At 59.4% G+C, this 21,511-nt stretch overlaps 1 protein-coding gene across 1 annotated transcript; it reads right to left on the bottom strand.

Moving 5' to 3' along the window:
- Nucleotides 1–230: 230 nt before the first annotated feature.
- Nucleotides 231–19,386, bottom strand: LOC133210170 (arf-GAP with Rho-GAP domain, ANK repeat and PH domain-containing protein 1-like; the record flags this gene model as incomplete). Its single annotated transcript, XM_061349315.1, has 20 exons — nucleotides 231–260; nucleotides 1,226–1,381; nucleotides 1,490–1,553; nucleotides 1,870–1,920; nucleotides 3,726–3,808; nucleotides 4,039–4,181; nucleotides 6,089–6,202; nucleotides 8,247–8,364; nucleotides 8,505–8,573; nucleotides 8,704–8,787; nucleotides 9,000–9,147; nucleotides 9,344–9,449; nucleotides 10,724–10,936; nucleotides 11,909–12,072; nucleotides 12,307–12,352; nucleotides 12,727–12,922; nucleotides 13,000–13,102; nucleotides 15,882–16,017; nucleotides 16,814–16,948; nucleotides 19,110–19,386. Coding segments are annotated over 20 exons (2,424 nt in total), but the record flags the coding sequence as incomplete, so codon positions are not given.
- Between the last annotated feature and the right edge of the window lie 2,125 nt (nucleotides 19,387–21,511).

Genomic DNA, 21,511 nt, shown 5'->3' with positions numbered 1-21,511 from the left:
GGGTCCGGTGGATGCGATGGGAGCCCGGCCTGTGCTGGGATGCGGGGCTGGAGCAGGTCCCTGAGGCTGCCCCATGCATGGACAAACCTGGAGCACAAGAGCAGAGCAAACGTTGGCACCTCCACCCCATCCCTGCTGGGACCCGCATGGGGGCACCGCATGCCCCATGTCCCCCTGTGGGGTGGCAATGGGATGGGCAGAGCCATCACCCCCTGCACTCACCCGGTGTCCAGGCCTCCAGCTCAGACGTTGTGCAGGAGCTGGGGACAGAGCACGCAGGTCACCGTTAGTGCTCATCCTCCTCCTGTCCCAGCATCACCGCTGGTTCCCATGGGAACGCATCAGGGATGCGGGAGAGACCCAGAGCAAGAGGTACCATGGTCCCCGGTACATCAGCCTGTGCCCACATCCCCACCCCATGGGGGGGACACCCACAGTGCCCCATGGGAGCCCCCCTGGTGCTGCTCCATTGCCCTGGACCAGTGCAGAGGATGCTCCATGGCCCCTGAGTGCAGAGACCCCCCCTGCCAGGTCACACACCACGAAGCAGAGCCCATGGTGAAGCCAGGAGGAGCTTCCCCATCACCCCATGTTATAAACCTGAGCCTATGGGGGGGTCCTGGGCTAGGGCTGCCCCACAGACCCAGTCCATGGGGATGGGTGTGCGGTGGGGGGGGCTCTGGGGCAGTGATGCCGCTGCTCAGCACCCTTGGGTGATGCACACCCCACGGTGGGATCTCCCCATCCCAGCCACATCCTCAGGTTTATAACAGCGACGAGGGCCCAAGGGCTTGCCTTGGGCATGGGGGGAGCACAGCAGCTCTGTCCCACCAGCACCCATAGCACCCATGGGTGAGCAGGGCACCCACAGCACTGGTGTGATGCGGGGATGCCCATGGACAGGCAGACGGGAGGATGAGGGGATGGGGCTGATTTATGACCAGGACAGGGTTCCAGAGAAACCAACCCTTGGCAGCATCCCCTTGCCTTGCATCACACGGGTTGGGCCCCTCCTGCACCTTGGACATCACCCCAACACCATTGAGAGCACCCAAAGCATCACCTCCCTCCCCTCTGGTGTGATCAGAGGTTGATGCTGATGCATAAGGAATAGGAACGGGGATGCTCCCCGCATCCCTGGGTACCAGAAACACCCCCTTTGTGTGATGCAGAGGAGATGCAGCCCCACACACAGGGTCCCCCCATAGCACCCCCTATCACTCACAGTGAGCGGGTCAGCAGCAAAAGCAGCCACACTGTTCCTCATCTCACTCTCATTGCCCCGCAGCGGGATGAGGGAGATGTTACCCAACCTGGAGTCCTGCTGCCACCGCGACGTCCTCACCTTGGAGCTCTCCGAGGGCCACAGGGCCCCCCCGTGCTGGGGACAGAGGGGACACGGGGTGGGCAATGAGGTCCTCAGAGCCCCTTGCGTTGCCCTGGGATGCGGGGATTTAGGGATGCTGGGATGCAGCATCCTCCTGCCCACCTGCACGTGGAGGAAGGTGGCGAACCACTCACGGAGATCGGCCTGGGTGTCACAGCACAGGTACCTATGGGGGCATGGAGGGGATGGGGGGGCCGTGGGGACACAAAGAGGGGGGACCCCTGTGTCCAACCTGGCCTTGAGCACTGCCAGGGATGGGGCAGCCACAGCTTCTCTGGGCACCCTGTGCCAGCGCCTCAGCACCCTCACAGGGAAGAGCTTCTGCCTAAGAGCTCAGCTCAGGCTCCCCTCGGGCAGGTTCAAGCCATTCCCCTTGGCCTGGCCCTGCTGCAGGGCCCTAACCCCAACCCCAACCCAGTACCCACAGTGCGGATGGATCCCATGGGATGGGCTCTGCATCCCGTGTGCATCCCCGCTCTCACCATTGCTGCTTCTCGTGCTTCTCGTTCTCATAGAAGACTGTGAAGCCCCAGCTGAAGGGAGATGGAAACCGTGAGCACGCACACACACACATGTACATGTGCACATGCGTGTACACGAGTTGCCGACATGGATGCACTCACCCATATGGACATGAGCAGCATTTACACATCTGGCTGACACGCAGGCACAGCCCCACATACATGCACACACGCAATGCCCATGCCCATGGGGACGGGGCAGGGATGGGGATGGGGCAGGGACGGGGATGGGGCAGGGATGGGGACGGGACAGGAATGGGGACAGGGAAGGGATGGGGATGGGGCAGGGATGAGGACAGGGCAGGGATGGGGATGGGGACAGGGAAGGGATGGGGACAGAGCAGGGATGGGGATGGGGATGGGGACAGGGAAGGGATGGGGATGGGGCAGGAATGGGGACAGGGAAGGGATGGGGATGGGGCAGGGATGAGGACAGGGCAGGGATGGGGATGGGGCAGGGATGGGGAGAGGGCAGGGATGGGGATGGGGCAGGGATGGGGACAGGGCAGGGATGGGGATGGGACAGGGATGGGAGAGGGCAGGGATGGGGACGGGGCAGGGATGGGGACGGGGCAGGGATGGGACGGGGCAGGTGGCGGGGCAGGGATGGGGACGGGGCAGGGATGGGGACGGGGCAGGGATGGGGACGGGGCAGGGATGGGGACGGGGCAGGGATGGGGACGGGGCAGGGATGGGGACGGGGCAGGGATGGGGATGGGACAGGGATGGGGACGGGGCAGGGATGGGGACGGGGCAGGGATGGGGCCGGGGCAGGGATGGGGCCGGGGCAGGGATGGGGCCGGGGCAGGGATGGGGCCGGGGCTGGGATGGGGACGGGGCAGGGATGGGGACGGGGCAGGGATGGGGCCGGGGCTGGGATGGGGACGGGGCAGGGCTAAGGACAGGGCTGGGATGGGGCAGGGATGGGGCCGTTCCAGGCTCTCGGCGCTGTCTCGGTCCCGCAGCACCGTCCCGCGGCTCTGCTGCGCCATCTGGTGGCCGGAGGCGCGGCCAGCACCAGGCGCGTCCCCGCGGCACAACCGGCCCTGGCCCCTGCCTTGTCCCTGTACCCATCCCTGCCCGTGTGCCCAGCCCTGTCCCATTCCCATCCCCATCCCCACCCCTGTCTCCACCACCGTCCCTGTCCTACCCCAATCCCCATCCTGTCCTTATCTCCATCCCTGCCCCATCCCTGCCGCTCTGCCCAGCCCTGTCCCATTCCCATCCCCATCCCCACCCCTGTCTCCACCACCGTCCCTGTCCTACCCCAATCCCCATCCTGTCCTTATCTCCATCCCTGCCCCATCCCTGCCGCTCTGCCCAGCCCTGTCCCATTCCCATCCCCATCCCCACCCCTGTCTCCACCACCGTCCCTGTCCTACCCCAATCCCCATCCTGTCCTTATCTCCATCCCTGCCCCCATCCCTGCCCGTGCCCATCCCTGTCCCATTCCCATCCCCATCCCCACCCCTGTCTCCACCACCGTCCCTGTCCTACCCCAATCCCCATCCTGTCCTTATCTCCATCCCCATCTCCATCCCTACTCCTGTGCCCATCCCTGCCCCATTCCCATCCCCATCCCCACCCCTGTCTCCACCACCGCCCCTGTCCTACCCCAATCCCCATCCTGTCCTTACCTCCATCCCCATCTCCATCCCTGTTTCAATCCCCACCCGCAGCCCAAGCCCTGTTCCAGACCTGTCCCCATCCCATCTTTATCCCCATCCCCATCTCCATCCCGGTCTCAATCCCCATCCCTGTCCCATCCCATCCCCATCCCAGTCCCCACCCCAGGACACCCCACCGCTGCCGCTCACCACGTTGGAGGCCGAAGCTTCTTCTTGATGCCCAGGTACACGCGCAGGCTCCCCACGGGCCATTCCTTCTCCGGCTTGTGGCTCTGTGGGAAGAGGCACCAGCACCACACTGGGGACTGCCCGGCCCTGCTCGGGGTCCCCATAGGGACACGGGATGGGCTCTGTCCCCTCGGGGAGGGGTCTGGGCTTGCAGAGGGTGAGGCTGGCACCAGGATGGAACAGAGAGGGCAGAGATGGTGCCAGCACCATGGGGACAGGGGACACGGGACCAGCACTGGGATGGGGATGGGGATGCAGGGGAGGCCGGGCTCACCCTCACGTCCCTATAGAGGCGCAGGCAGTGGTGGCTCAGGATGAAGTACCGGTCATGGAAGCCGGTGCTGAGCCCCAGCCCCAGCAGGTTCCTCTCCTCCCGGAACTTCATCAGCCCGTGCTTGCAGTCACCCCCTCTGCTGGCTGCGGGCACCCACTGAGCACTTCCAGCCCCAGCGCTGCTCCTGCCTCGCCCCCGGCCCCATCCCATCCCATTACCTCCCATCACTTACCCCATCCCAACCCATCCCATCCCATTACCTCCCATCACTTACCCCATCCCATCCCATCCCATCCCACCCCATCCCATTACTTCCCATCACTTACCCCATCCCATCCCATCCCATCCCACCCCATCCCATTACTTCCCATCACTTACCCCATCCCAACCCATCTCAGCTCCTCCCCTCGCATCCCATCTCCACCTTCCCATCCCCATTTCCATCCTATCCCCATCCCATCACCTTCCCATTTCCTTCCTATCACCTACCCCATCCCATCCCCATCCCATCCCCTTCCCATCACTTACCCCATCCCAACCCATCTCATCTCCATCTCATCCAATCCCCTCGCATCCCATCTCCACCTTCCCATCCCCATTTCCATCCTATCCCCATCCCTATCCCATCACCTTCCCATCACTTACCCCATCCCAACCCATCTCATCTCCATCTCATCTCCTCCCCTCGCATCCCATCTCCACCTTCCCATCCCCATTTCCGTCCTATCCCCATCCCATCCCCATCCCATCCCCTTCCCATCACTTACCCCATCCCACCTCCTCCCCTTGCATCCCCATCTCTATCCCTATCCCATCCTCATTGCCATCTCATCCCCATCACCATCCCACCTAATCCCATTCTTTTTCCCATCCCCATTCTATCACCACCCCCATCCCACCCCTGTCCCCATTCCATCCCAACCCATTCCATCTCCACCCCATCCCTATCCCATCCCCTTCCCATCACTTACCCCATCCCACCTCCTCCCCTCGCATCCCCATCTCTATCCCCATCCCATCCTCATTGCCATCTCATCCCCATCACCATCCCACCTAATCCCATTCTTTTTCCCATCCCCATTCTATCACCACCCCCATCCCACCCCTGTCCCCATTCCATCCCAACCCATTCCATCTCCACCCCATCCCCATCCCATCCCCTTCCCATCACTTACGCCATCCCACCTCCTCCCCTTGCATCTCCATCTCTATCCCCATCCCATCCTCATTGCCATCTCAATCCCACCACCATCCCACCTAATCCCATTCTTTTTCCCATCCCCATTCCATCACCACCCCCATCCCACCCTTGTCCCCATTCCATCCCAACCCATTCCATCTCCACCCCATCCCCATCCCATCCCCTTCCCATCACTTACCCCATCCCACCTCCTCCCCTTGCATCCCCATCTCTATCCCCATCCCATCCTCATTGCCATCTCATCCCCATCACCATCCCACCTATTCCCATTCTTTTTCCCATCCCCATTCTATCACCACCCCCATGCCACCCCTGTCCCCATTCCATCCCAACCCATTCCATCTCCACACCATCCCTATCCCATCCCCTTCCCATCACTTACCCCATCCCACCTCCTCCCCTCGCATCTCCATCTCTATCCCCATCCCATCCTCATTGCCATCTCATCCCCATCACCATCCCACCTAATCCCATTCTTTTTCCCATCCCCATTCTATCACCACCCCCATCCCACCCTTGTCCCCATTCCATCCCAACCCATTCCATCTCCACCCCATCCCCATCCCACCTCCTCCCCTTGCATCCCCATCTCTATCCCCATCCCATCCTCATTGCCATCTCATCCCCATCACCATCCCACCTAATCCCATTCTTTTTTCCCATCCCCATTCTATCACCACCCCCATCCCACCCCTGTCCCCATTCCATCTCCACCCCATCCCTATCCCACCTCCACCCATCACCATTCAATCCCACCCCCATCCCTATCCCATCTCCATCCATCACCATCCCCAATCCCATCCCATCCCATCCCATCCCATCCCCTCCCCGCAGCACCGTGGCTCTCACCCAGGTAGATGAGCATGTTCTCCATGGCCATCTGCTTCTTCACCACCAGGTAGCTCTCGGTGCCCAGGCAGTGCAGGATGGGCAGGACCTTCTCTGAGTAGTGCAGGGGCCTCTCTGCCAGGCAGGGACAGGCAGGGGTCAGGCATCATCCCCATAGGCTCTGGCATCACCCCATAGAGCCACACGTGCATCCCAAGCTCCTGCCCACCTTCCCATAGGGACACGCATGAGCACGGTGGGACAGGCACCACAGGGACCCATCCTGTGCAGAGGGGCTTGAGGGCTTGGGCTTGGCAAGGACCAAAGCATCCCATGTTGGCTTTGAGTGATGGGCTCAGCATCCTGCCTGGGCCTCATCCTGCTCATGCCAAGCTCTTGCTGCTGCCCATGGGCACCCTGGGGTGGGGAACCCAGCACCCCCTCTGAGCTTCACTGGTGGTTAACCCCTAAAGGTGTCCTGTGGGTCCTGGTCCCAGTCACCAGCTCATCTGCAGCAGGGATGTGGTGAGCAACCTGCAGTCGCCCTCCCCGGAGGGCATGGACCAGTCCCAGCATTGCCTCATGCTGCAGACCCCATGGGAAACCTTTTATCCCCATCCCCATGTTCATCTCCATCCCCATCCTTGTCTTCAAGCCCATCTCCATTTCCATCTCCATTCCTATCTTCAACCTCATCTTCATCTCCATCTCCACCTCCATCTCATCTCCATCACTATCCTCAACCCCATTTCCATCTCCATCTCACCTCTGTCCCCAGATCCATTTCCATCTCTATCCCCATCCTTATCTCCAACCTCACCTGCAACTCATTCCTATCTCCATTTCCCATCTTCATCCCCATCCCTATCTTAACCCCATCTTCATCCCCATCCCCATCTCCATTTCCATTTTCCATCCACATCTCCATCCCTATCTTAACCCCATCTTCATCCCCATCCCCACCTCCATCCCATCTTCATCCACATCTTCACCTCCATCTCATCTCCATCACTGTCTTCAAACCCATTTCCAGCTCCATCTCACCTCTATCTCCAAATCCATTTCCATGTCCATCTCCATCCCTATCTCCAACCTCATCTGCAACTCATCTCTGTCTCCGTTACCATTTACATCCCCATCCCTATCTTAACCCCATCTTCATCTCCATCCCCACCTCCATCCCATCTCCATCCACATCCCCACCTCCATCTCATCTCCATCACTGTCTTCAACCCCATTTCCATCTCCATCTCATCTTCAAATCCATTTCCATGCCCATCTCCATCCCTATCTCCAACCTCATCTGCAACTCATCCTTATCTCTGTTACCATCTACATCTCCATCCCTATCTTAACCCCATCTTCATCCCCATCCCCACCTCCATCCCATCTCCATCCACATCCCCACCTCCAATTACTGTCTTCAACCCCATTTCCAGCTCCATCTCGCCTCTATCTCCAAATCCATTTCCATGTCCATCTCCATCCCTATCTCCAACCTCATCTGCAACTCACCCCTATCTCCGTTATCATCTACATCCCCATCCCTATCTTAACCCCATCTTCATCCCCATCCCCATCTCCATGCCATCTCCATCCACATCCCCACCTCCATCTCATCTCCATCACTGTCTTCAACCCCATTTCCAGCTCCATCTCACCTCTATCTCCAAATCCATTTCCATCTCTATCCCCATCCTTATCTCCAACCTCATCTGCAACTCATTCCTATCTCCATTTCCCATCTTCATCCCCATCCCTATCTTAACCCCATCTTCATCCCCATCCCCATCTCCATTTCCATTTTCCATCCACATCTCCATCCCTATCTTAACCCCATCTTCATCCCCATCCCCACCTCCATCCCATCTCCATCCACATCCCCACCTCCATCTCATCTCCATCACTGTCTTCAACCCCATTTCCAGCTCCATCTCATCTCTATCTCCAAATCCATTTCCATGCCCATCTCCATCCCTATCTCCAACCTCATCTGCAACTCATCCCTATCTCCGTTACCATCTACATCCCCATCCCTATCTTAACCCCATCTTCATCCCCATCCCACCTCCATCTCCATCCTCATCCCTGTCTTCCACCCCATCCCCACCTCCATCCTCACCTCCATCCCCATCCCCATCCCCACCTCTCTCCCCATCCTCAATCCCCTCCCACCCACCTGCCTCCTCCCTCTCATTCACTTCGTAGCAGCTCCAATAGTCCTTCTCCTTCATGACCACCTTCCTCCTGTGCAGGATCTCGAAGGTGAGCTCCTCGGCGGTCATGGTGGCTGGGATCTACAAGGAGGGGACAGGTCTCCATGTGCCCGGGGCCGTTCCACCCTCGCTCCTCAGTGCCTGGCCCTGTGCCACCAGGAGCCTGGCCCTGTCCCTGTGCCACCACGGAGCCTGGCCCTGTCCCTGTGCCCATCGCTCACCTTCACGTGCTGCTCTGCCTCCGTCTTCTTCTCCTCCAGGTACACGGTGCAGATGAAGTCCCCAGCTTGCTGCAGGACAAGGGGAAAGCTCCTCAACCCACAGCTCCCATAGGAAGGATGAATCCCATCACCCGGCACCTCCAGGAGATGCTGGAGCAAGCCCCATGTGCAGAGCACCCCATGGCAGGTCCCCATGTACCTGTGTCCCGCTGGATGCTGCCTCCCGCATCTTCATGATGGCCGTGATCTCATCCTGCTGCTTCTTCATCTCTTGGTCATTGACCTACGAGGATGAGGAGCCATCAGCCAGCAGATGCTGGCTCCCAGTGGAACCTGCTCCCCTGCCCAGCAGCTCCATGCTTGGGGGTCCCCAGGGTCTGCAGGGACATGGAGCCCTTCCCCTCATCTCCAAAGCAGAGGAGATTCCCCATCCCCAACCCCATCCCCTGGGAATACCCCCACACCATCCTGATCCAAAGGGAGCACTGAACCCACATTGAAGATCTTCACATAGTGGCTGATGAGGTCCTCCACCACCCGTCCTGCCTTGTAGTCCTTCCCATCCATCTGGAAGAGCGTGGGCCCGAAGACGATGGCCAGGTTGTGTGTGTTCATCTGGTTCTCCCCAGAGAACCGCTGCACCCTGTGGGGAGCCCCATTGAGATCCCAGCCCCACATCCCCATAGCATCCCTCCTTCAGCCTTGCCAAGGGGAACGGTCCCAATGCCGGGATGGGATGCTCGGCTTTGGACCCTTCCTGGTCTGGGATGTGAGCCAAGGGATGCAGGTGCCACGGAGGAGGGGGTGATGCTCCATAGGGATTGGTACCCGCGCCGTACCGGAATAGGTGGTTGATGAGCGCCTTCAGCGTGGCCCGGTTCACCGTGGGGAGCAGGCCCAGGAGCCGCCGGTACTCGGTGATCTTCACCTCCTCGTCCTCCAGCGCTGGCAGGGGATGAGCATTGAGGGGGGTGAAGGTGAGATCAGGATTCATGGCCCCAACAGCCCCCCTCCACATCCCAGCTTAGAGCCTCCAGTGTGGGGATGGAGCATCCCAGCAGCCGATCATCCCAGCTCCATAAGAGCAGAGCATCCCAGCTCCATGGGCCAGAGCACCCGAGGGCTGGAGCATCCCAGTTCCATAGGTCCAGAGCATTCCAGCATCATGATGCTGGAGCATCCCAGGGCTGGAGCATCCCAGCTGCATGGGTCCAGAGCATCCCAGCAGCATGATGCTGGAGCACCCCAGACCCACAGGGCCAGAGCAACCCAGGGCTCAAGCATTCCACCTCCATAGGTACAGAGCATCCCATCATCATGATGCTGGAGCATCCCATATTTACAGGGCCAGAGCATCCAAGGGCTGGAACATCCCAGCTCCACAGGTACAGAGCATCCCAGCAGCATGATTCTGGAGCACCCCAGACCCACAGGGCTAGAGCAACCCAGGGCTCAAGCATCCCAGCTCCATAGGTACAGAGCATCCCATCACCATGATGCTGGAGCACCCCAGACCCACAGGGCTAGAGCAACCCAGGGCTGGAGCATCCCAGATGCATGGGTACAGAGCATCCCATCATCATGATGCTGGAGCACCCCACTCCCACAGAGCCAGAGCAACCCAGGGCTGGAGCATCCCAGCTCCATAGGTACAGAGCATCCCATCATCATGATGCTGGAGCATCCCAGATCTACAGGGCCAGAGCATCCAAGGTCTGGAGCATCCCAGCTCCATGGGGCTGGAGCATCCCAGGGCTGGAGCATCCTAAGGCCAGATCATCCCAGCTCCATGAGGCTGGAGCATCCCAGGGCTGGAGCATCCTAAGGCCAGATCATCCCAGCTCCCCAGGGCTGAAGCATCCCAGTATCATGGGGCTGGATTATCCCAGTTTCACAGGGCAGAAGCATCCCAGGGCCAGAGCATCCCATCTCCATGTGGCTGGAGCATCCCAGCTCCACAGCACTGTGCCTCATGGCTGTTTGCCATTGGGTCCATCCATCCCCAGTATCCATGGGATGGATTCATGAGCCCAGGGCAGGGGGGTCTGGTTCACTGCCCCCATCCAAGCTGCACGGGGTCACCCTCCACTCCCCACCCACTCCACTCCCAGCATGGGTGTTGGGTGCCTGCCCCAACCATGGAGGAGAGGATGAAGGATGCTACAGCAGAACAGCGACCCCAACCTGGTCCCACAGCACCCACAGCCCCCAGTGCTCACCAGTGGCCCGCATCCAGTCCTGGCCCCAGTGCCTGGTGAAGAGCCCGTCCCCCAGGTCCCTGAAGAACCTCTTGAGGGTGTTGGCCACATCATCCACGTGGTGCTCGCCCTCCTTGAGGCGCACGCTGCGGGCATCCCTGCGCAGCATCTCCAGCAGGCTCGTGGTCTTGGAGTTCTGCCCGCTCTTGCGGTAGATGCCTTCGGATGTCAACCCTAGGGGAGAGCCGTTGGGATGAGACCTGCTCCAGAGGGAACAGGCTGGAGGATCTGCTCGGGATGGAGAGGGATCAGGGGGGACCTGATGGCTGCCTCCAAGTGCCTGAGAGGAGGATGGAGCCAGGAGGGGCTGGGCTCTGCTCCCAAGGAACAAGGGATGGGACAAGAGGAACCGGCCTCAAGCTGCACCAGGGCAGGTTTAGATGGAGCTGAGGAGCAATTCCTGCCCCAGAGGGTGCTCAGGCATTGGAACAGGCTGCCCAGGGCAGGGCTGCAGGCACCGGCCCTGCAAGGGTTCACACCCCCTCAGTGCCATGGGGCAGTGGTGGCTGTGGGGCAATGGTTGCACTGGGTGGACCTGAAGCTCCTTTCCAACCCAGCTGACTCTATGGTGTCTATGAGGTGAGTTGGTGATGCAGGCATGTACCGCACTGGGTGATGCAGGCACGTACCGCACTGGGTGATGCAGGCATGTACCGCACTGGGTGATGCAGGCACGTACCGCACTGGGTGATGGGTGATGCAGGCACGTACCGCACTGGGTGATGCAGGCAAGTACCATACTGGGTGATGCAGGCAAGTACCACACTGGGTGATGGGTGATGCAGGCAAGTACCACACTGGGTGATGCAGGCACGTACCGCACTGGGTGATGGGTGATGCAGACAAGTACCACACTGGGTGATGGGTGATGCAGGCACGTACCACACTGGGTGATGCGGGCACGTACCGCACTGGGTGATGGGTGATGCAGGCACGTACCACACTGGGTGATGCGGGCACGTACCGCACTGGGTGATGCAGGCACGTACCGCACTGGGTGATGCAGGCATGTACCACACTGGGTGATGCAGGCACGTACCGCACTGGGTGATGGGTGATGCAGGCATGTACCGCACTGGGTGATGCAGGCAAGTACCATACTGGGTGATGCAGGCAAGTACCATACTGGGTGATGTGTGCACGTACCGCACTGGGTGATGTAGTCGATGCAGCGATCCACCAGCAGTGGGACATCCGACTCGGTGAGCTGCTGCTCTGACAACGTGTCCCCGGAGCTGCCCGCAGCCTTCTGGATGGCCTGGACCCATCCCAGGAAATCCAGCTTCCTGTCCCCTTGGATGTACAGCGTCCTGCCGGGAAGCCTGGCCTCAGTATGGGACCCAATGCGCCACCAAACCCCACTGCACAGCTGGACCCCCCCCCCCCGGGAGGCTGGAACCAGGGGCATGGGGATAGTCCTGTTCCTCTTTTGGGGTCCCCAGTTGCTGCAGAGAGGGTAAAGACTCCCCAAAACAAGGAATAACTTGGGAAGGGCTGGGATATTTTGATGGAAGCATCCAACCCCCCCCATCCTCTGCTCCTACCTCCGCCTCTCCACCAGCACCAGCACCTCATTGTCCCCCTGGATGGCTGGAAGGGAAGGCAAAGAGAACATCACCCATGAGTATGTGGGGTCCCCTGGTCCCCCTCCAGCCCAAACGGGATGAGGAGCAGCTCTCCATGGGTAGGGAAGAGCTCAGAAGGAGCCTGCATCCCATCAGAGCATCATTCCCAATCCCCCACTACCAACCAGCTGCCACCCATGAGGATCTGGGGGTCCCCCCTTGTCCCCACGCTCCCTCCCAGCCCTTATGGGATGCAAAGCAGCTTTCCAAGGAGCAGAAGGAGCCTGTGCTCCACCAAAGCATCACCCCCAATGTCCCCACAAGGATGTTGGGTCCCCCCCTCACCCCCACACCCCCATAGCGGAGACGGGGACCCCTCAGTGGGGCAGGGGCACTCACAGAGCTCCTGCAGCTTGCGGAGCTGGAGGGGTTCCTGCCGCTCGCCGCCCTGGAAGCAGACGTGGAGCACGGACCCCATTAGGGCGAACCAGCCCTCCTTGGTGCGCTCCAGGTTGAGGCCCCCCTTGTAGTGCAGGCGGCCGATGCGCTCGAAGTCCAGCGCCAGCAGCTCCTCGGCACAGGGGTGGATGAAGGACTGGGAGGAAGAGGAGCCCGTCAGTGCTGCAGCTCCCGGCTCCATCCGCCCATTGTTCCCAACCCATCGCATCCTACCTTGGCAATGGACTTGAGCCATTCCCGAGCGGAGCCGGGGCTCTCCAGCCCGAACAGGTAGAGCCTCTCCGACTCCATGTACACCTCAAAGGTGTGCTCGATGCTGTGGGAAGGGAGGGATGGGGAGCGTGGGTACCCAGGGGTGGTGGTGGGGGGTGGGTAGCCCGGTTGTATGGGTATAGCGTGGGGATTGGGATACCCCCCCACTGCGGCACTGGGCTCTTCAGCATCCCTGGGCATGCTCCAGCGGGGAGCAGAGCGTGCAAAGGGGGTGCAATGGGGTTGCAAAGGGGTTACAATGGGGCTTCAATGGGGTTGCAAACGGGTTACAATGGGGCTACAATGGGGTTGCAAAGGGGTTACAATGGGGCTACAAAGGGGCTACAACGGGGTTGCAAAGGGGTTACAATGGGGTTGCAAAAGGGTAACAATGGGGCTACAAAGCGGCTACAATGGGGTTGCAAAGGGGTTGCAAAGGGGTTACAAAGGGGTTGTAAAGGGGTTACAAAGGGGTTGCAAAGGGGTTACAAAGGTTGCAAAGGGGTTACAAAGGGGTTGTAAAGGGGTTACAAAGGGGTTGCAAAGGGGTTGTAAAGGGGTTACAAAGGGGTTGCAAAGGGGTTACAAAAGGGTTGTAAAGGGGTTGTAAACAGGTTACAAAGGGGTTGCAAAGGGGTTAAAGACATACAAAGAGGTTACAAAGGGGCTGCACAGGGGTTCCAAAGGGGCTGCACAGGGGTTCCAAAGGGGCTGCAAAGAGACTGAAGAGGTTCCAAAGGGGTTCCAAAGGGTCCCACAGGGGTTGCAAAGGGGCTGCACAAGGGCTGAAGAGGCACCAAAGGGTTACAGTGGGGCTGCAAAGGTACAAAAGGGTTCCAAAGGGTCCCATAGGGGCTACAAAGGGGCTGCACAGCAGCTAAAGAGGTACAAAAGGGTTACAAAGGGGTTGAAGAGGTACAAAGAGGCTACAAAGGGGCTGCACAGGGGTTACGAAGGGGCTGTACAGGGGTTGAAGAGGTACAAAGAGGCTACAAAGGGGCTGCACAGGGGTTACAAAGGGGCTGCACAGCGGTTGAAGAGGTACAAAGGGGTTCCAAAGGGTCCCACGGGGGTTCCAAAGGGGCTGCACAGGGGTTCCAAAGGGGCTGCAAAGGGGTTGAAGAGGTACAAAGAGATAACAAAGGGGCTGCACAGGGGTTGAAGAGGTACAAAGGGGCTCCAAAGGGGCTGCAAAGGGGTTCCAAAGGGGATGCACAGGGGCTGAAGAGCTACAAAGGGGTTCCAAAGGGGCTCCAAAGGGGTTACAAAGGGGCTGCAAAGGGGTTGAAGAGGTACAAAGGGGTTACAAAGAGGCTGCACAGGGGTTCCAAAGGGGCTGCAAAGGGGTTGAAGAGGTACAAAGGGGTTCCAAAGGGGCTGCACAGGAGTTACAAAGGGGCTGCACAGGGGTTGAAGAGGTACAAAGGGGTTCCAAAGGGGCTGCACAGGGGTTCCAAAGGGGCTGCAAAGGGGCTGAAGAGGTACAAAGGGGTTCCAAAGGGGCTGCACAGGGGTTACAAAGGGGCTGCACAAGGGTTACAAAGGGGCTGCACAGGAGCTGAAGAGGTACAAAGGGGTTCCAAAGAGGCTGCACAGGGGTTCCAAAGGGGCTGCAAAGGGATTGAAGAGGTACAAAGAGGGCTCCAAAGGGGCTGCACAGGAGTTACAAAGGGGATGCACAGGGGCCGAAGAGGTACAAAGGTTTTCCAAAGGAGCTGCACAGGGGTTACAAAGGGGCTGCAAAGGGATTGAAGAGGTACAAAGGGGTTCCAAAGGGGCTGCACAGGGGTTCCAAAGGGGCTGCAAAGGGGCTGAAGAGGTACAAAGGGGTTCCAAAGGGGCTGCACAGGGGTTACAAAGGGGCTGCACAAGGGTTACAAAGGGGCTGCACAGGAGCTGAAGAGGTACAAAGGGGTTCCAAAGAGGCTGCACAGGGGTTCCAAAGGGGCTGCAAAGGGATTGAAGAGGTACAAAGGGGCTCCAAAGGGGCTGCACAGGAGTTACAAAGGGGATGCACAGGGGCCGAAGAGGTACAAAGGTTTTCCAAAGGAGCTGCACAGGGGTTACAAAGGGGCTGCAAAGGGATTGAAGAGGTACAAAGGGGTTCCAAAGGGGCTGCACAGGGTTTACAAAGGGGCTGCAAAGGGATTGAAGAGGTACAAAGGGGTTCCAAAGGGGCTGCACAGGGGTTGAAGAGGTACAAAGGGGTTCCAAAGGGGCTGCACAGGGGTTGAAGAGGTACAAAGGGGCTCCAAAGGGGCTGCACAGGGGTTACAAAGGGGATGCACAGGGGCCGAAGAGGTACAAAGGTTTTCCAAAGGAGCTGCACAGGGGTTACAAAGGGGATGCACAGGGGCCGAAGAGGTACAAAGGTTTTCCAAAGGGGCTGCACAGGGGTTACAAAGGGGCTGCAAAGGGATTGAAGAGGTACAAAGGGGTTCCAAAGGGGCTGCACAGGGTTTACAAAGGGGCTGCAAAGGGATTGAAGAGGTACAAAGGGGTTCCAAAGGGGCTGCACAGGGGTTGAAGAGGTACAAAGGGGTTCCAAAGGGGCTGCACAGGGGTTGAAGAGGTACAAAGGGGCTCCAAAGGGGCTGCACAGGGGTTACAAAGGGGATGCACAGGGGCCGAAGAGGTACAAAGGTTTTCCAAAGGAGCTGCACAGGGGTTACAAAGGGGATGCACAGGGGCCGAAGAGGTACAAAGGTTTTCCAAAGGGGCTGCACAGGGGTTACAAAGGGGCTGCAAAGGGTCTGCAGAGGTACAAAGGGGTTCCAAAGGCTCACACGGGGTTAGGAAGGCTCTGGGGGTGCTGTGTGCGTGCCCATGGGGGCTGCTCCTACCCGTGCGTGTGGGGTGCGTTGTGCACCAGGCACACCATCTCCTGGGCCCGGAGCTCCCCGTTGGGTGCTGCGCTGCGCTCGCTCTCGTAGTAGCTGAGGAGCCCGTCCTGCAGCGTGCACCAGCGCCGGCTGAACTCTACAACCGGGTGCAAAGGGATTGCAATGGGCTTGCAAAGGGATTACAATGGGCTTGCAATGGGTTTGCAATGGGCTTGCAATGGGCTTGCAATGGGATTACAAAGGGCTTGCAATGGGTTTGCAATGGGCTTGCAATGGGCTTGCAATGGGCTTACAAAGGGCTTACAAAGGGCTTGCAATGGGTTTGCAATGGGCTTACAAAGGGCTTGCAATGGGTTTGCAATGGGATTACAAAGGGCTTGCGATGGGCTTACAATGGGCTTGCAAAGGGCTTGCAATGGGCTTGCAAAGGGCTTGCAATGGGCTTGCAATGGGCTTACAAAGGGCTTGCAATGGGCTTACAATGGGCTTGCAATGGGCTTACAATGGGCTTACAAAGGGCTTACAAAGGGCTTACAATGGGCTTGCAAAGGGCTTGCAATGGGCTTGAAATGGGCTTGCAAAGGGATTAGAATGGGCTTGCAAAGGGCTTGCAATGGGTTTACAAAGGGCTTGCAATGGGCTTACAAAGGGATTAGAATGGGCTTGCAAAGGGCTTGCAATGGGCTTACAAAGGGCTTGAAATGGGTTTGCAATGGGTTTACAAAGGGATTAGAATGGGCTTCCAAAGGGCTTGCAATGGGCTTACAAAGGGATTACAAAGGGCTTGCAATGGGCTTGAAATGGGCTTGCAATGGGCTTGCAATGGGCTTACAAAGGGATTAGAATGGGCTTGCAAAGGGCTTGCAATGGGCTTACAAAGGGATTACAACGGGGCCGCTGTCCCCCATCCCCAGCACAGACCCCCCCCGTACCTTCCGGCCCCTTGCGCTCCCCGATGGGCTTGGCCATGGACGGGGTCTTGTAGAGGAAGCCGTGGTGGGTGACGGAGGGCAGCGGAACCGAGTAGGGCTTCTCCTCGCTGCCCCCCAGCTCCAGGCGAGGGGGCTCTGTGAAGGGGGGCAGAGCTCGTCATGGGGGGCTGGAGCACCCCAAAATCCCAGCCCCAACTCACCCGGGGCTCCCCGGCCCAGCCCAAGAAGCAGGAACACGAAAGCATCCCATGGCTGCACCAGTTGGGGTGCAAGGAGCAGCTCCAGCCCCCCCCTGGCTGTGGGGATCAGGGCATCCCATATCCATATCCCACATCCCACATCCCTGAGCTGGGATGGGATGCTGTGGGAAGGCGGGGACTGGGTTTTCCCACTGGTGAGGTTCCTCCTGGTCCATCCCAGCTCCTTGTGGTTCCATAGGAGCGGAGCATCGCCCCTTTTGCCTTCCAACAAGAGGCATTCCCCATGTTCCTCCAGGAACCGGGATGCAGGGACACCCCGAAAGCACCCCCAGCTCAGAGCATGGGGCTCCCTGGAGCTCTTGGGACAGGGAAAAGGGGCAGAATCCCAGCCCTACCCACACACAGCTCATCGACCCCAGGAATTCCAGAGCCGGGATGAGCTCAAGGGGTTGGTTTCCAGACCCGTTTTGTGCTGACGCATCCGGAATGCAGGGCAGGGCCGGCCCCAATCCTGGGTGAATTCCAGCTCCTGCGGGCCAGGCTTGGCTGCAGAGGCGGGGAAGGGAGGTGATGGCTGGGGCAAGCGGGAACACCTCCATCCCGGCGCCTGGAATGCTCCCAGGGTGGAAGTTCACCCTGGGTTAGGGTGCGGATGGATCCCATGGGAGCCACAGTGGGTGGAATGGGTGGGAAGGTTTAGGGAATGCTGGAGGTGGGGGACAGAGGGATGTCCACTGGGATGCCCAGGATGGTGCCTTTGTCCTTCTCTGCATCCCATATAGGGCTTTGGACCGGTATCCCTGGCTGGCTTGATAATCCTAAGGTCCTTTCCAACCCTAACTACTCTATGATTCTATGGTGGTGCTCCCCAAAGCCCTTTTTCCCTCTCCTGGGGTACACAGAGCAGCTGGATATCCCCATGCTGGGAAGCTGCTGGGTAGGATAAAGCTCTGGGACCACAGTCCTGTATCCCCAGGGATACATCGGCAGGGTTCTGGAGCCCTGTATCCCCCAGGATGCCCCGGCAGGGCTCCAGAGCCCTGTATCCCCCAGGATGCCCCGGCAGGGTACCAGAGCCCTGTATCCCCCAGGAGGGTACCAGAGCCCTCCATCCCCCAGGATGCCCCAGCAAGTTACCAGCACCCTGTATCCCCCAGGATGCCCCAGCAGGGTACCAGAGCCCTGTATCCCCCAGCAGGGTACCAGAGCCCTGCATCCCCCAGGATGCCCCAGCAAGTTACCAGCACCCTGTATCCCCCAGGATGCCCCAGCAGGGTACCAGAGCCCTGTATCCCCCAGCAGGGTACCAGAGCCCTGCATCCCCCAGGATGCCCCAGCAAGTTACCAGCACCCTGTATCCCCCAGGATGCCCCAGCAGGGTACCAGAGCCCTGTATCCCCCAGCAGGGTACCAGAGCCCTGCATCCCCCAGGATGCCCCAGCAAGTTACCAGCACCCTGTATCCCCCAGGATGCCCCAGCAGGGTACCAGAGCCCTGTATCCCCCAGCAGGGTACCAGAGCCCTGTATCCCCCAGGATGCCCCAGCAAGGTACCAGCACCCTGTATCCCCCAGCAGGGTACCATCGCCCTGTATCCCCCAGGATGCCCCAGCAGGGTACCAGCGCCCTGTATCCCCCAGCAGGGTACCAGACCCCTGTATCCCCCAGCAGGGTACCATCGCCCTGTATCCCCCAGCAGGGTACCAGCACCCAGGATCCCCCAGCAGGGTACCATCGCCCTGTATCCCCCAGGCGGGTACCAGAGCCCTGTATCCCCCTGTATCCCCCAGCAGGGTACCAGCGCCCTGTATCCCCCAGCAGGGTACCATCGCCCTGTATCCCCCAGCAGGGTACCATCGCCCTGTATCCCCCAGCAGGAAAATCAGCCCTGTATCCCCCAGCAGGGTACCATCACCCTGTATCCCCCAGCAGGGTACCATCACCCTGTATCCCCCAGCAGGGTACCAGTGCCCTGTATCCCCCAGCAGGGTACCATCGCCCTGTATCCCCCAGCAGGGTACCAGCGCCCTGTATCCCCTGTATCCCCCGGCCGCATTCCCGGTGGGATCCCCTGAGCCGCCGGGCTCAATCCCTTACCTGAGGACCTGTTGTGCAGCAGGAACTCCATCTGCAGGCGCTGCCCGCTGCGCTGGGCCAGGGCCAGGGCCGTGGGGCACTGGGGGTCCCCGGTGGCGCAGGACGCGGCGGCCCCGCAGAACAGCAGCGCCTGCGTCTCCGCCAGGTCCGCGGTGGTGACGGCCGCGCAGAGCGCCTGGGGAGCACCGGGAACAGCGGGATGGGGCCCGGGCGGAGCGGGACAAAGGAGGGGAGGGACGGGACGGGACGGGAGGGGAGGGAGGGAGCGGGGGAGCCGCTGAAGTCACGGGGCGGGAGCGGGGCAGGAAAGCAAACAAAGGCACATGGGAGAGCCTGCCCTGCGGGGAGGAGGAGGGACACGGGGGGGGAGCGGGGATGGAGCTCCCTGGGATGGGATGGGATGGGATGGGATGGGATGGGATGGGATGGGATGGGATGGGATGGGATGGGGTTTATCTGGGATGGCATTCCCTGTGCTTCGATGGCATTCCCTGTGCTGCGATGGCATTCCTTGTGCTGGGACAGCATTCGCTGGGCTGGGCTGGGATTATCTGGGGTGGCATTCCCTGTGCTGGGATGGTGTTCCCTGTGCTGCAATGGTATTCCTTGTGCTGAGATGGCATTCCCTGTGCTGGGATGGCGATCCCTGTGCTGGGACAGCATTCCCCGCCAGGGTGGTATTCCTTGTGCCGGGACGGTGTTCCCTGTGCTGGGATGGCATTTCCTGTGCTGCAATCCTATTCCTTGTGCTGGGATGGGATTATCTGGGATGGCATTCCCTGTGCTGGGATGGAGTTCCCTGTGCTGGGATGGGGTTATCTGGGATGGCATTCCCTGTGCTGCGATGGTATTCCCTGTGCCGGGATGGCATTCCCTGTGCTGGGATGGTGTTCCCTGTGCTGGGATGGCATTCCCTGTGCTGGGATCATATTCCCTGTGCCAGGATGGCATTCTCTGTGCTGGGATGGTATTCCCTGTGCTGGGATCATATTCCCTGTGCTGCAATGGCATTCCTTGTGCTAGGACGGCATTCCCTGTGCCAGGACAGCATTCCCTGTGCCAGGACATCATTCCTTGTGCCAATGGGGCGAAGTGGAGTGAAGCCCCAACCCAGCACCATGCCCATGGCTGGGAATGGGAACGGGTGGATGGAAGTGAATTGGATGCTGGTTGCTGTAGGAAGATGCTGGAATCACAGCGTCCCCCTCAACACCAACCCCATTCCAGCCCAGTGCTGGACCCCAGTGCCATTTCCAAGCTGGGAAGAGGTGAAACCCGGCTGTGGAATGGGGAATCCCATCCCAGACTGGGCTTTCCAGCCTGGAAATGGGGCGGGGTGTGCCCCATCGGAGATGTCTCCCTGCTCCCACATCCAGCTCATCCCTCCTGGTGAACCCAGGGTACCCAGTGGGGACACAGGGTGTGCAATGGGGGTGATGTGATACAGACAGGGATACGGGCAGGGATAAGGGCAGGGATAAGGACAGGGATGCAGGCAGGAATAAAGGCAGAAATAAGGGCATGGATAGCGACAGGGATAAAGGCAGGGATACAAGCACGGACGCAGACAAGGATAAGGCCAGAGATACAGGCAGGGATACAGACAGGGATACAGGCAGAGACACAGGCAAGGACACAGACAGGAATAAAGGCAGGGATACAGGCAGGGATACAGACAGGGATAAAGGCAGGGATAAAGGCAGGGATACAGACAGGGATACAACAAGGACACAACAAAACAAACACAAACACAAAAACAAACAACACAAACAACAAAAACACAACACAACAGGGATACAAACAGGGATACAGACATGATACAGACAGGGATACAGACAGGGATACAGGCAGGGATACAGACATGATACAGACAGGGATACAGGCAGGGATACAGGCAAGGATACAGACAGGGATACAGGCAGGGATACAGGCAGGGATACAGACAGGATACAGGCAGGGATACAGACAGGGATACAGGCAGGGATACAGGCAGGGATACAGACAGGGATAAAGGCAGGGATACAAACAGGGATACAGACATGATACAGACAGGGATACAGGCAGGGATACAGGCAGGGATACAGGCAGGGATACAGACATGGATACAGGCAGGGATACAGGCAGGGATACAGGCAGGGATACAGGCAGGGAAAAGGCAGGGACAGGGATACAGACAGGGATACAGGCAGGGATAAAGGCAGGGATACAAACAGGGATAAAGGCAGGGATACAAACAGGGATACAGACAGGATACGGCAGGATACAGACAGGGATACAGACAGGGATACAGGCAGGGATACAGACATGATACAGACATGGACACAAGCAGGGATACAGGCAGGGATACAGACAGGGATACAGACAGGGATACAGACACGATACAGACAGGGATACATTATTCC

This window comes from Neopsephotus bourkii, unplaced genomic scaffold (assembly GCF_033783945.1).
Source record: "Neopsephotus bourkii isolate Nb327-2 ecotype Australia unplaced genomic scaffold, CSIRO-AGI_Nbou_v1 NB_404, whole genome shotgun sequence".
Taxonomy (NCBI): Eukaryota; Metazoa; Chordata; class Aves; order Psittaciformes; family Psittacidae; genus Neopsephotus; species Neopsephotus bourkii.
This window is presented reverse-complemented; position numbering and strand designations above follow the sequence as displayed.